Source organism: Schistocerca serialis, chromosome 8 (assembly GCF_023864345.2).
Source record: "Schistocerca serialis cubense isolate TAMUIC-IGC-003099 chromosome 8, iqSchSeri2.2, whole genome shotgun sequence".
Lineage (NCBI taxonomy): Eukaryota > Metazoa > Arthropoda > Insecta > Orthoptera > Acrididae > Schistocerca > Schistocerca serialis.
The window spans coordinates 59,077,736-59,092,665 of NC_064645.1; the positions used below are offsets into that span (position 1 = coordinate 59,077,736).

The 14,930-nt window shown below is 44.9% G+C and overlaps 1 protein-coding gene across 4 annotated transcripts in view; it reads right to left on the reverse strand.

Annotated features, from left to right (window-relative positions):
- The window catches only part of LOC126416233 (protein croquemort-like), a 274,990-nt gene that overhangs the window by 116,103 nt on the left and 143,957 nt on the right, over positions 1-14,930 (reverse strand). For all 4 annotated transcript variants that reach the window (XM_050083842.1, XM_050083843.1, XM_050083844.1 and 1 more), the window contains one exon: positions 3,221-3,362. In XM_050083842.1, coding sequence (XP_049939799.1) covers positions 3,221-3,362 — 142 coding nt within the window. The remainder of the gene's footprint in view (positions 1-3,220; positions 3,363-14,930) is intronic.

Here is a 14,930-nt window from a genome sequence, read left to right on the forward strand (position 1 = left end):
TAGCAACGCGTAGGGTTTGGGACGTAAGGGCGAATGGAAATTATCTCATAGCCTGCTTTAATTTTCGATGGGAGTTGAACTTTGTCAAATGTCAAGAAGACAGTGCAGGTTGGAGTGATGTTCGTGTCAATCCTTTTCATAACCCTATGAACAGCCGTTAGACCCTGGTCAGACAGGTAGTGCTGAATTTCTTCGTCGGATAATCCATCGAGGGACGGTGTATAAACGACTCCACGCGAGGAATTTAAGGTACGGTGCGGTTCCACCCGGACAGGGAAGGTGTGGAGCAGAGAAGTACGCAGCAATTTTTGAGCCTGGAGGGCACTGTGTGTTTCTAACAACAGGATGCCATTCCGTAATCTGGAACAAGACTTTACAGGACCCGCAATTGCATCGACACCTTTCTGAATAATGAAAGGCTTGACCGTGGAAAAGTCGTGACCTTCGTCAGACCGAGAAACAACAAGGAACTGTGGCAACGATGGAAGAACAGTCTGTGGCTGAGACTCAGTGAACTTACGTTTGTGAGCAGACATAGTGGAAGGTGAGGAAACCATTGCAGAAGAATCCCCCATGATTACCGGCGTCTCCGATGGCGCGCTCCTCCCTTGTGGGGGCCCTCACCGAGGGCACACCCGCCTTAAGTGATTGTTCACACCTCCGGTCACACCTCCCGACAAACGGACGGAGGGACCAATCGGCACTTTCGGAAGGTATCAGCTCGGGTAATCACCCCTCCCTGGGCCTGGCCATTACCAGGGGGTACGTACGTGTCCTACCTGTCTACCCGGGGCGGGGAATTACGCGCTACCCCATCACCGGCTACGCATGGAAGTGCGTGGGTCGGCCTTCAGACACGCACAGGGAGGAAAAAAAGAGAAAGGGAAAGGAAAGAAGAGGGGGTCTCAAACGCCGCAGCGGAGAAAAGGGCAAGGAGAAGAGGGAAGGAAAAGAGAAGGACAGAGGAAGGACGAGGACTTGCAAGTGTAGAAAGCAAGGAATTTGTAACAGTTTCGAGCGTCCGTCTCCGGACGTAGGCACAAACCATACTCCCAGAGGGGGAGAAAGGGAAGGAAAGAGCCAGAGGTGAGGGGGGTGGGCGAAGATGGGGGACGGGGAGGGATGCGGAAAGGGAAGGGAAAGTATGCAGCCCGGAAAGGAAGGAGGGCCACATTAGCTCGGGGTCCCGTGCTCGCTACGCACGTGTCCACAAAAGAGTTGTGGACCCCCTGGGGGGGATGTTTGGTTTGTGGGGGCACTCAACTCTGCCGTCATCAGCGCCCGCACGAAGTCTCAATATCTTTCACAATCCAATTTTTTTACATAGTCCAATCTAGCCACTGTCACGAATGATGACGATGATGATACAAACGCCCAGTCCCCGGGCAGAGAAAATCCCCTACCCGGCCTGGAGTAGAACCCGGGACCCCGTGATCCAGCGGCAGCAACGTTACCCACTAGACCACGAGCTGCGGACTTTTATGGGGAACAGAAAAGCATTTGCTCGTAACTGAACATCAGCGTGCCTCACAAAAACACTATTCTGTATGTGATGTCAGCACAAAAATTGTACTGTCCATTTTTCTTCATTCAGTTTTTTCAACAAACGTATACCTGAACACGAGTGACAGTGAAGTGGAGCAATGCGCATGCTAGGGGGCTTTGTTGTAAGACCTTCGTGAATGCAATCGTAATAAATCGTATCGGAGACCGAACGAAGTGCCGCAGTGGTCTGCACACTGATTTCGCATTCGGGAGAATGACGGTTCAAATCAGTGTCCGACCATCTACATTTGGGTTTTCCATTTTTTCCCAACGCGCACCAGAAAAATGTCCCGATCATTCCTTTGAATGAGCACAGTCGATTGTCAGTAGATTTACGTCCCCGTCCTCTAAAAAAATCCGAGCTTTTACTCTTCTCTAACGACGAGCCGTTAAATCTTATTTCTCTTTTTCCCGTATTTAGGAAATTATTTGGTTCTAGACTACGTTTGTTGTCCTCTACTCGTGCCTTTCATTTGTACTGGTAAGAGTCGAATAGCCGGTATTTGTGTAAGTTCCTTCGATAGTGAAACGTGTTCGCAGACCAAAAATGACTACGTAACCCACCTAGTATCGCATAGCTGCGGACAGGATAAGACAGAGAGGATGGACAGACCGAGGAGTGGAGGTAAAGGACAGTGAAAGGGGTGGAGTGGGGAGGGTGGGGTGATGCATTAGTCAGGTGGAAAAGGGAGATGGGGAGGCGGACATGGGAAGAGAGGCGAAGGAGGATATGGTCAGAAGCATGGTGGAGGAAAATATGCTCAGAGGGAGGGGGTGGTGGAAATGAACGAAAGGGGGAGGAGGAGGAAATAGAAGTGGAAAGAATATGTCGACATAGAAAGGAGGAGGAGGAGGAGGTGTGTTCAACACACATGTCTAACGTATACACTAGCAAAGCAGCGGAAAAAAACGCTAGTTTTATGATGATTTTGGAAGTGCCGTAGCATCACAATTTCTGCAACGCTTAACGCAACCACTTTTCATTTATGTCCTGCTGTAACCTTTAAATGTTTCACAGCTTATAATTGGCACCTGCCATGTTTTGGTACCTAGATCTTATTACTTGGCTAAATTGGTGTTTCAAGAATCTAAATGCTCCTTTGTAACTGTGTTTCTTCCTCTCTGTTATAGGTTTGCGATATTTGTAATCCTGATTAATTGTTGTTAGTATTCCGAAGGGTCCAGGGGGTGGTTAGTCAACACCAGTGAACCAGAAGTATGTGTCAGTAACAGTACTGGAGTTCTGTAATTCAGTTTGTAAATGCCTTTAATTGCTCATTAATATCGTAGATATTAATTTAATGAGTGTCATTTTACGATTAACTGCTGAGATTCGTTTTACGAGAAACATTTATTTTGACAGAAGCATAAGCTAGCGAAACTTAGTCCTAATAACCTGGTTAAAGTCATCTCTGGTACCTTGCCACTTAACTGCCTCCTGCCTTACTGCCAATACACTTAGTTCATGGGTGCAGGAGGAAGTATCGTCTTCCTCCACCCAGCCCTCCCCACCCCCAACATAATAACGATCGTAGTGTCAAGCGTACTATTGCTTTGGAAATCCCATCACCCGTATACAGAGAAATCCCTCCGGGACTCAGAATCTGTAACACGGAATACCCCTACCGAGTACGTTAGCCTGGGTGAGCTGGCCAGGCGGTAGAGGTCAAATTACCAGAGCGATGATGTTCAGCGTGGTGACCTCGTCGTCGAGGGTTCCGTTGGAGTTGTCCGGGTCGAAGAACCAGCGCCGGATCTGCCGGTAGCTCACCGTGCCGTTGTCGTGCCACGTGATGTTTATCTTCTCGTGCACCTCACTGCAACACAGATGCAACTGCTAATTACGCTGACAGCATGTATATGCTGAACTATATGTTATTACAACATCACATTTTTCAGCAACTTTTTGTCGCAATTTATCAAACACCGAGCAGGAGTACAGAGAGATTTATATTAAATGTATGTTGCTTTCAGTGGTAATACTATTTGCTTCCTGGATTTAATAGGAAAAATAGCAGTTATGTAGCTGTCGTAATAACCCCGGTGAGTGCTTTCATCAGAACATGATGTCCAGACATATTTACATGTACATATTTAAGAGAAGTACTGAATTCGGTATTATGAATTGCATTTACAAATGTGCATTTAGAAAGGAAATACATATAGCGACACCGCCAACATTCAAAAGCAAGCAAACTTTGTAGTGTGGTGTTTATGTCTAAAGGCGATACAGCAGGTATGTTTGAAGAGCAATGAAGCACCAATGGATTGACTCTGCAGCCGCCGGGATATGTTCACGGAATACTTCAAAGTATGAGACATTAAAAAAAAAGGTTCAAATGGCTCTGAGCACTATGGGCCTCAACTTATGAGGTCATTAGTCCCCCTAGAACTTAGAACTAGTTAAACCTAACTAACCTAAGGACATCACAGACATCCATGCCCGAGGCAGGATTCGAACCTGCGACCGTAGCGGTCTCGCGATTCCAGACTGCAGCGCCTACAACCGCACGGCCACTTCTGCCGGCAGAGACACTAAGATCACGATGTATAGTACTTCACGGTTTGCACAACAGACAGCTGTAACGTTGAGTGTTCGTTTAACCCCTCCTCTTAGTTTCTTTACCAGCACTTTTACCCTCTTTTCTGTTTACTGTAGTAATCTTCTCCATTGGTTGACTTCTCTTAAGACTTGCAAGTTAATTTTCTTTCCCTTCAGCTACTTCTTCATATTTTCCGCCATATCCAAATTTCGGAAGCTTAGATTCCTTTCGCATTTCACCCAGAGTCCAACTTTCACTTCAATTGAGCTGTGTGTTACATATTATATGGTTGCAGCTCAAAATGTTTTTCTTAGTCGTAAATTCCTGTTTTGGAATGCAATTATTCACTTCCATTAAGCGTCTATTGCCCTCTGTGGTTATACCACCGAGATAAAGTAGTTTCATCTGATGAGCTATGATGTCATCAGTTGTCATACCGATTTTGATTTCTCTCATTTCTTTCCTGTAGCGCCATTACTTTCGTTTTCCGTTTGTTCACTTTTAATTTCTGTTAATTTAAGGGTAACCGATATGACCTGCTGAATTCTATTCATTTCTTTCTCTGAGTCTGTAAATCTAATAAATGCATTCTTTCCCCATCCATTTTTATTCCGTTTCTCCTTTCCTTCATGATCTGAATAGCGTTCTCAGGACATAGGACATCCCTGTCTAGCTCTCTTATAATCCTGTCCTCTTCCTCTACCCCTGTTTTCTGCTGCTGTTCTGATACAGATGATTGTTCATTATTCTACCTTTCCAGCCCAGTCCAGTCCTTTCTGTTCATAGTTCTAAATAGTAGTCTCAATTCACATTTCAAATCCTCCTCTAATTTAATGAAGGTCTCGTAACTCCATATATTCATATCCATCCTTCTCTCCAAGGCCAACACAACTCCTCTTGTTACTTTGCCTCCTCTAACTCCGAATTAGTCTTCTCCAGTATAAAACCGGCGCAGCACGAAGGAGCTACGATGCACACCGTATTCATACAGGTATCGACGGAAAATACAGAGTTGTAAACTTTGGCGGCCAATGGATAAATGCACAGCTAGCAAGGACAATAAGCAGGGGTTACGTCGATACCAGGGCACAAAGCTTTTGCTAATTTCATTCTGTGTACTCATTTGAACAGTAATTATGCCTCAGACAGGCGCATGAACAATATAAGCACATGTCAGCATTTGGGAGAAGACGTACAGTTGGGTTCAAAGAAGCCGGTTGGAGTAATCGGCATATAGCTCGAGATTACAGTACGAGCAATACCACTATTCGACGATGTTGGTGGGAATGGGTAAACCATGGCGATCGCAGCGACAGCAAGAAAGTAGTGGCTCCAGAGGGACGACAGTAAGTGAGAAATAGCCAGAGGGGCACACAAGGCTCCGGATGCATTATTATCACCACAATCCGACGTTCAACTGGTGCTTCAGTGACCACAAAGACCACTAATAGGCGGCTCACCGGATGGGGTCTGAGTCCACGGCAGCCCTACCGCCTACCGCCGACTGCCATTGACCTCTGAACACCAGTGGTGTCTGGCAGATGCGGCCTCGAATCTCATTGAATGGAGTCCAGTTGTCTTCAGTGATTAGTCCCACTTCGGGAAGGCCAGGACCTTTGCTAGAAGACGCAGGGAAGACGTTCGGAATTTAATCAAAGATATTGGCGCGCGGCGCGGGTAATCAGGAACTGCACGTCTGCTTCCGTCGTCTATATTGGATGCAAATTATGATGATGGAACTTCTCTCGTGACCGTTATTGAAACTGTCTAGGCACAGACGAAACCATTTCACGGAAATAGTCACGTTATTGAATAAAGTGTCAAACAGCATACATCATCTACTTATTTCTCTGTGGAAACTCTTTTGGTTGAGAAATGTCTACGGAATTATTTCGTCTCTTGGTCATGACATTAAATGGTATACACGTTTCAAACCGAATTTAAAAGAAAACCATTGTGCGCTGTTTTGACATTTATTTGCACTCAAATTTATTTGTTGTAATTCCATAGCTTGTGTGAAACATTCGTGGGAAATATAATGAAACACAACGACTGCGTCGGAAAGTGTGTTTTGGTGGCGCCACAGCGGCAGAGTGTCGCGTCGTGTCCTGTTGGGACGCCCACCTCGTCCGTGCCTGGGAGCTGCGGTGTAGCCGCGGCCAGAACCCGCGCAGTCTCGGCGATATTTGGCGCCCGAGACAAATTGCGCGATTAGGCTCCACAGATTTAGACGGAAATGTTTACCTGCACACTCGGATCGATTGTCTGCACAGCTCTTTATTAATATCCTTAAGAGCAGGATAAAATGGGAGGTAAATAAGTACACACCAAGGCTACAAACGGGACGCACTGCGAAGGAAACATCCGAATAGGACGGAAATCGGTAGATATGATGTCCATGCATAGACAAATCATCAAAATTTCACAGAAATGGATGATTTATTCAAGACAAACAGCTTCACAAAGTGAATAAGTCAATAACGTGTTTGCCCAGCTCCGGCCGCTATGCAACAGTTACTCCGCTTGACACTAACTCATAGTAGTTATACGTTCTTCTGAGGGATATCGTAACGCATTATGTCCAGTTAGCGCGTTAGATCGTCAGAATCCAGAGTTGGCTGGAGGGCACTTACCATAATGCTCCAAACGTTCTAAGTTAGAGATATCTGAAGACAATGCTGGTCAAGGTAGAGTTTGGAAAGCACGAAGAGAAGCACTAGAAATTGTCGCCGTGTGCGGGCTGGCTTTATCTTGCTGAAATGTAAGCCCAGGATGGCTTGCGTGAAATGCAACTGAAAGATGCACACAACACTGTCGCAGTAGAGCTGTGCTTTAGGGAAACCACGCATGAATACCGAAGCGGTTCTGTTATGAAAACAAGTTACACCTGACGCCATCACTCTCGGTTGTCTGTATGGCTGGCGACAGTCAGCTTGGTATTCCACCACTGTCCGGGGAATCGCCAGACAAGTCTTCCCTGGTCTGCCCTGGTTTCATACTGCTTTGTAACGCTACTCCCAGATATTCTACATCTGCATATGGCGGAGGGTAAATTTAAGTTGGTTGTTTAACACGGCCATTTAGAGAACATTTTTCCACACAAGAGTAGCATCACGATTCCCACCACTTGCCTCGCTTGAACCTTAAACTCGTCCTGCAGTTGAATGGTGTAGTGATGCAGAACTTATTCAGCATCAGCAACAACTTTGCTTCCTACACGATCGATCAAACGTGACGATACAGCCACTACAATAATTTTAAAGTTTTAGTATTTGTTTAATGTAAAGCTACAAATTGTTTCTATAGAACGTTTTCGGTCAACTTCACCCGTCAAATTCGGATAATATTCAATCCTGTCGATGACAGCTTCCGTCGTTGTCAGACTTTACGATCATGGCGGTGGACATCGAAAACTTGGGGCATATCCGAATTTGACGCGGCAATTTTACTGAGAACTTTTCATTCAAGAGGTCCGTGGCCAAAGATTTCGTAGTCGTACAAAGTGCGTGTGTGGGCGTTCTCTCTCTCTCTGTCTCTCTCTCTCTCTCTCTCTCTCTCTTTGCATGTATGTCGCGAAGGCTGATCTTCGCGCCACGTTGCTGTGTTCCGTACTCACTGCGTTGGTGGCTATCCACTGCAATAAGCTCTGCCACGTTTCCTGCATTGTTTATGATTGAAGAATGTAAGTAACCGAACCGTGGGGAATGTAATAAATTTTGTTAATGTAGTCTCATCCTGTTTTTGGCAGTGCTACAGTCAACTTATGTTTATTCAAACTAGCTAAAATTTCTTAAGAAGTGCCATATTATTGTAAATTCTGGTGGTAAATGACCCAGTTGACATGAATGTGAAAATTATTTACAAACTCCGAGTTATTCATTTTATTTGATGCGTCTGAGAAAATTATTTTCAAGTGCACATATTATGGAAGTGTTATGTAACATTATATATATTCGTCACGATGAGAAGAAGAAAAACTTAAGGCATCACATACACGTATATCGTCCTAGTAGTGTTTCAACGAGTTCGACATCAGCGTCATGTACATACATATATGGACAAGGGAAAACTGTGTTATACTAAGAAGTCATTCCTCCAATGATCAGTAACAGAAACAAAAGAGCAGAAATCCCCCGTAGTGTCTTTCATGAACAAAAGCTCTCACCGTAGGTGAAATGGGTAATTTGACGATTCTCATTTATGGTGGTGAGACATGGCCTTTTAATGTAAAAACCACCCGATAGCTCTGTGTTGCTCCATGAGTTAGAGATACACATATTTGGAATTAGAAGTGATAAAGAAATTGGAAAGGAAACACGCTTAAAGGAAAGAAGTAATTATGACCACGTTGAAAACGAAATGGTGATACACGGGATATGTAACTGTAGCCACGTGAATAGACGAAAGACAAAAAAATTTCTTTGCCGGATTCCAGCAGATGAGGAAAGCCCGAGGTTATGGACGACCTAGTGGGGTAGGAGGACGTCGTGGGAAACGTGGAGGGGCAGCGTAGATGGGCAACGCTGAAGACGACATTGCATGGGAAACTCTAGGACGACTCCTTTATTTAAGAGTGTGAGACAAATAGCTGATAATCATCATAATGATAAAGACGGAAATTACAATGAAAACAACGGTGACACACGTTGACAATGATGTTTAATGAATACAAAACTTTCAATTGCTGTAATGAATGTCAACAGATAGCAATAACTCTCAACGTGATGTTAGATGATGCACTGTGCCAAGTGTGCCCGGTAAGCAAAGTAATCTCCAGCAAGCACGGTAGCCTTCATTAATTTGTCGCACTAACGTAATTTTCGGGTGAAGGCTGAATGGCTTTTCTGTATGGACAAGCACAGCTTCTCACAGTTCCAGTCTAGCGCAAGCTGCATGTTCAGGTATTAGTACGTAGATGCAGACGAAACCTTCTGCACGGCCCCATTAGCCGTTTAATGGTACCACCTTGAGTAGCTAACGTGTCTGTGAAGCCGTCAGGCATGTAATTTGCGGGCTGGTTTTGGAGGCCAGATTACGAAGAGGTATGAGAACGACTTTTTTAAACACGAACTGCAGCACTACCTGGCAACGACTGCTGCGACGTGCCAGTAACTTACTGCAGAGGTTCTGCGAGGCGTGTGGGCACAGCAGCGCTCGCAAGGAGTTAATTTTAAGTATTTGTGCCACAGTATTAGCAATTGTAAATACAGAAGCCTCAGTGACAAAACTAAGTTACTGGGGATTAATCATGTTAGGCCGCACTTGCTGTGGGAAGATGAATTCCACGCTTTTGTGGCCGAATTCAACGTAGTAAGTCCACAAACTGACTGCATCTAATTAGCAGTATTAATCGCTCAGGCTGATGATGACGGTTCAAAAGTCGAAACGCGTCGCGGATGCGCACGTCAGACCAAGCGCTCACTTCTTTGTGGAAGGTTGGGATCAGCAGCAGCTGCCGTCTGTTCCAGAGGCAGCCCGACTTTCGCGACCGACGGAAGTGGCACAGTGGTAAACTTCCTTCACACCCCCGTCTGTCCAAAAGCTTTCGAGTCTGGGTTATAAAGACTGGAGGAACATTATCATGGTAGTTTTAATGCTTCGGGTGTTCTACACGGTCTTCCCCCTCGCCACTTGAGTACAACACCGCACTGAACATTTATACAACCATCTGAAACTGCTAGAAAAATCATTTTGTGGTGATTTAATTGAATCAACGGTGGGTTCTTGGTGATACAGTGAAAATTAACTTTTCCATGTTTCACAAATTTTATTATGGTTACTGGACTACCAAGGTTTCTGGTTACAGGCCTGCTGTCAAGTACATTACTGGTCGAATGTTCACGTGCTACTGTCTTAAGCATCTACGGAAAGTGTTGAGGAGGACAGTGAAATTACCACTAGGCGGTAAATGGTTGGACATCCACGACTACTCATAGAACGCGTGATTCGTAGGTTTGTCTGCTCTGTAAAGTAGGATAGATGGTGACCTGTGGCATCTCTACCAAAGGAGAACAATGCTGGAGCAGGCACAAGTTTTTCGGAGGACACCGTTTATCATACATTGTTGAACATTGACCTCCACTGCAGAACATCCCTACGTCTTCACATGTTGACCCAATTACGACAGCAGTGGTCACGGGACCATCAGGATTCGACCGTCGATCAATGGAAACGTTCGGCTCTTCGGGTGAATCACATTTTCGCTATACTAGGTCGATGGTCGTCTCAACAAATGCCGTCATCGAGATGGACGGCTGCTCGAAACGTGCAGCGCGCCACGGACGCAGTCCGGTGGGAATTGGATTATGCTATGGGAGACATTTTCCGTACTTCCACGGGACCTGTTGTAGTAATCAAAGACACGCTGGCAGCTGCTAACCGCCTGCATCCCTTCATGCTTGATGTCTTCCCCGACGGCGGTGTCTTCTTTCAGGAGTATTATTGTCCGTGTGTCTGAGGCAGAACCATGCTGCAGTGGTTTTAGCAGCACTATAGTGAACCCACGTTGACGTTCGGCGACAAAATTCGCCTAATATAAATGCTACGAAACCCATCTGGGTCGCTATCTGACGCCATCACCGCGTACGCAAATCAGAGGCCCGTTATTTACGGCGATTGTGTAACCTGTGCGAAGACACGTCACATACCTCCACAAACCTCCTAACAAATTGTCGGATGCCTGGTAAACAGAATCAGTGACGTACTTCCGCTATTAAGCAGGGGGTCATAATGTTGGCTCATCGGTGCATAGGATACATAATTAAGTTTGCAAGGAACCCGAGAGCGGCAGTCCTACTCGGAGTGGTCTGGTTCTTTCAAACACACGGCGACTGTCGTTTGAGAACAACTAGCAGTTTTAAGTAAGTTAGATACAGCTACCAAATCCGCTATTTTGATCTAATTCCCTTTAGGTTGGCACTACCGCTTCTGGATGCTCACCAGGAGCTAGATGTCAACGTTGTGTTCCTCTGTGGTAGGTTGACGGGTTCTCATAATCAGTCCGCTCTGCACCATATAAGAGAAGCGTACCGCAATCAGTTTTGTGGTCTGAGCGAGTACCAGGAACGGCAACTCACAGAAGAATTTCGGCACAATACGGGAGCAATGTTTTGTCGGAAAGAAGTATTTACCAGAGGACTGAATAGTTTGAAACCGGTGCAACTAGGATGAGGAAAGAGCGAGGCGCCCAGCTACAACTACAAATGATGCCAATACTGAGCGAGGTCATTCCTTGATTGTGAGTACCAGACGATGTGGCAAACCATGGGCGGATTAGTCAAGGTTCTGCAAACAAAATAATGCCTAACCGACTTAACTTTCACGAAGTCTGGGCGAGATGCGTTTCGAAACAAAACTAGATCGTCATGCTAACGAAGATGAAATGTTTATGCAACGAATGATCACTGGAGATTAAACATGCAATCGTTACTTCGAGCCAGAGAGCAAACGCCAAAGCATGTAATGGAAGCACTCTTATCTCCCGTCAGAGAGAAATTCAAGAGCCAATGTTCAGCAGAAACGTGATGCTCACAGTTTTTCGGACTCGGAAGGGCAGTCCTAAAACATTACCACGAAAAGGGGTCAACACTAAGTAGAGACGGTTCAGTTATATGCTGTTAAGTAAGCTGAAACGTGCTATTCGATGTAAACTCAGAAGTCGATTCCCGGAAGGCCTTATTTTGTTGCAATACAATGCTCGTCCACAGCGCTCGAACTCTTCAGACACCGCGTTTCGGTGTGTTTGAGCGCACTGCATACAAACCCCAATCTCGTTCCGTAAATTACTGTCTGTTTCGTCCTCCTAATTTGCTTTAGAACGTCATCGACCTGAGCTCCCATCTGCAGGCGAACTTTCGTTTTTCAAAAGTTCCTACAGTATTCCGTGTGCGCTGCCAAAGTAATACAAGGTAATGAAGTGTAGAGGAAACTGTGTACGATTCCTCCTCAAGCCTTTAGCAGACTAATGTAGTCAGGAGAGGAAACTGTGTACGATTCCTCCTCAAGCCTTTAGCAGACTAATGTAGTCAGGAGAAAAACGATGCACATTGGGAAAAGGCTTGACAAGGAAACACTACGTCGCACACACAACAGACAGCTGTGTAACTGAGAAACAGCGTTTTCAGGGGAGCTTCCTCTATTATCCAGAGAAGAGTGCCTGGCTGCTCGTCAGGGATGGTGCTGAGAGAATTAAATGCGCTTTGGGTACGAGCGAGTTTTCCGCTGTGCATGCGCCGGGCCTTGACACGGAAGTGCCGTAATTACGAGCTCGGCTAGAATACCGCTCGGCCTGCCTGCGGTATTTTCCCGGATTCAACAACACGCCCGCCGTGGCAGCGGCACCACGGTTTTCATTCCAGCAGACAGCGCTCCTCCTCCCCCCCCCCCCCCCCCCACCACACCACTACCTCCGCTGCATTAGGAGAAAAAATCCAAGCAACAGTTAATACGTCACACGATAAACAAATTATTTTCATACCACAGTAAGCGCCCTTGACGTCAAACGAGCTGACATACCGGTTTCCTATCCTTGCTGGTAGCTTAGCACACCGTTCTTTGGCTAATGGGTCACGCAACTGAGTTAAGACCGTATCCAGTATCCGAGCAAAAGGGCGGGGGGCAAGGGAGGGGGGGGGGGGAGGTGAAGGTCGGGACAAGTAGTGTCTCTTGTCCTCCCCTTTCCTCTTCCAGTCGCCAGTGGTACGCTGCCACAACGATTGTTGACAAGCTTCCGGGAGAGCTCCAATTTTGCCTTCGTGGTCTTTTCGGGAGGTGGGTATAGGAGGAAGCAATCAATTGGTTGAGTCTTCTAGGATCATACGCATCTCTTGGAGAGCAGGTCCCAGGCCGACGAGCAGTATTCAGACACTCCCCTTGTGGCTGGCCTACACTTGCAGCGAATCTGTGTCTGGCATCTGCCTCACATTCGATTACTTTTATGCGGTCGTGCACTTTAAATCGCTTTGTACGAGCCCTCCCACATGTGTAACAGCAGATAATCGCTGCCCTGTGGCTCTTCTGTTACCGTGTAGTCGAGAAATAATGAGCCGTTACATCTATTTTACGTAAATACGTAACGTATGTTTGTCTTGAGGTCAACTGGCAGTTCCCTCACCATACTTCGATCATCAAGCAGATCTTCCTCCATTTCTCCACAATTTCCTAGCGTTGCGACCTACCTATATACAATAGTACCATGTGGGAATAACATCATGGAACTTCGGGCGTTATCCAGTAGGTCATGTTCGGGGTTCCCATAACTCCCCCTACCATTTCAAAAAATTGTTATTAGGAAACTAATAGAGACAGGACAAAACAAGAGCCGCACAGTTGTTTGATTTCTGAATAACCTCTATTAGGAAAGACGATTTGACAATACTGCACCTACAATTTTCCAGTTCGTGGTCACTTGTATTCACAGTGTGACCAATTTTGGGGCCATAAAGCATCTCCTGAGAAAGAAAGAAAGAAAGAAAGAAAGAAAAAAAGGGGGATCTACTTTATGCACCAATTACATGGAGGTTAACATTCAATAAAAGTTACTGTTCACAGAGTTTCCCCTCAAGATAACAAAATTTTCAAAATATGGTGAGCTCATCCACAAAAAACGACTACGAATGTTACAACAAAAACAATCCTGGAAAAATGATAGTAAGGACACATATTTACGGAATCATTTAGCTTTGACTCTTCTGAAAACAGATCCTGCTCCTGATTTATCCACCATTTTGGTGTACCCTTCAGAAAAAGGAAGTAAATAAATATAGTGTAATGGGTACAGTTACAATACCATCACTCAGGGTTGTCTGACAGTGTTCTTTCATTCACAAGATCAACTAAAATATTGTTTTACGGCTAGAAATAATATATTTCCTAATCCCACTACCATTCCTGTTTATGTCTGATCCAGAGTTCTTTCGTTATTGCTTAAGGATCTTGTTAGTAGCAGTACATGGCGAGACCTGAATACCCTAAACATTACCTGGTCAGGTATGAACCCTTTCACGACAGCATGTTAGAATGACCTACTAGAGTGGCAGAATGAGCTGTGGAGTTTGTTTCTGGGGATTGATTAGCTCCGAGGTTAATTACACTATATAGATGGTTAATATTTTTATCTTTTATTAGCAATGTAGCCTAAATATGATTAAAAACAGACCTCATTCAAAAATGTGGAATTTATTACAAAATTCTAAAAATCGAGAACTATGTCTTAAAAATAAGTTTGCTGGAGAATCCAGTTAAGTGAAAATTTATTTTAGTTCTACTTATGGCAATGTTAAAAATACCCATAACAATTTTTCTTTGATACTATGCTTTGGAATATACACTAGTTCCAGCAAAAAATACGGCAGTCTGTATGAAAACATGTTGTCTGATGCTAGACACCTTGGTGACTTGCTTCTAGAATAAACGATTCAGTCACTCATATACACTTCACACAATTTAAAATACACGAATTACTCGAGAACATTGTACACTATTGCTGTATTTACTTCACTCCCGGCTCGGTTGAATGCATAATCTTTCGTTGATGATACTAGAAAATACTTCAGGGTTCTTCCTCATGGCCTGACATATTGCCTGGGTACTTCGCATGTCTTGTCAGTCACCAGATATTATCAGAGCGTGCTTTTTAAAAAAAATTTAATGTCGACACCACACTAAAATTCTATTTTGTCATTAACACTGGCCACCAATGGTTGCTGCCTCAAAACATGATTTTATTAATTTTGTTTTGAAGTACCAGTTGCTTTTCGCATGGAACCACCGATGCTATTACAAGACAAGACGTCTAGTGCTTTACTGAGGTACTTACACGAAGGTAGTGCATTGCAGCAGTCA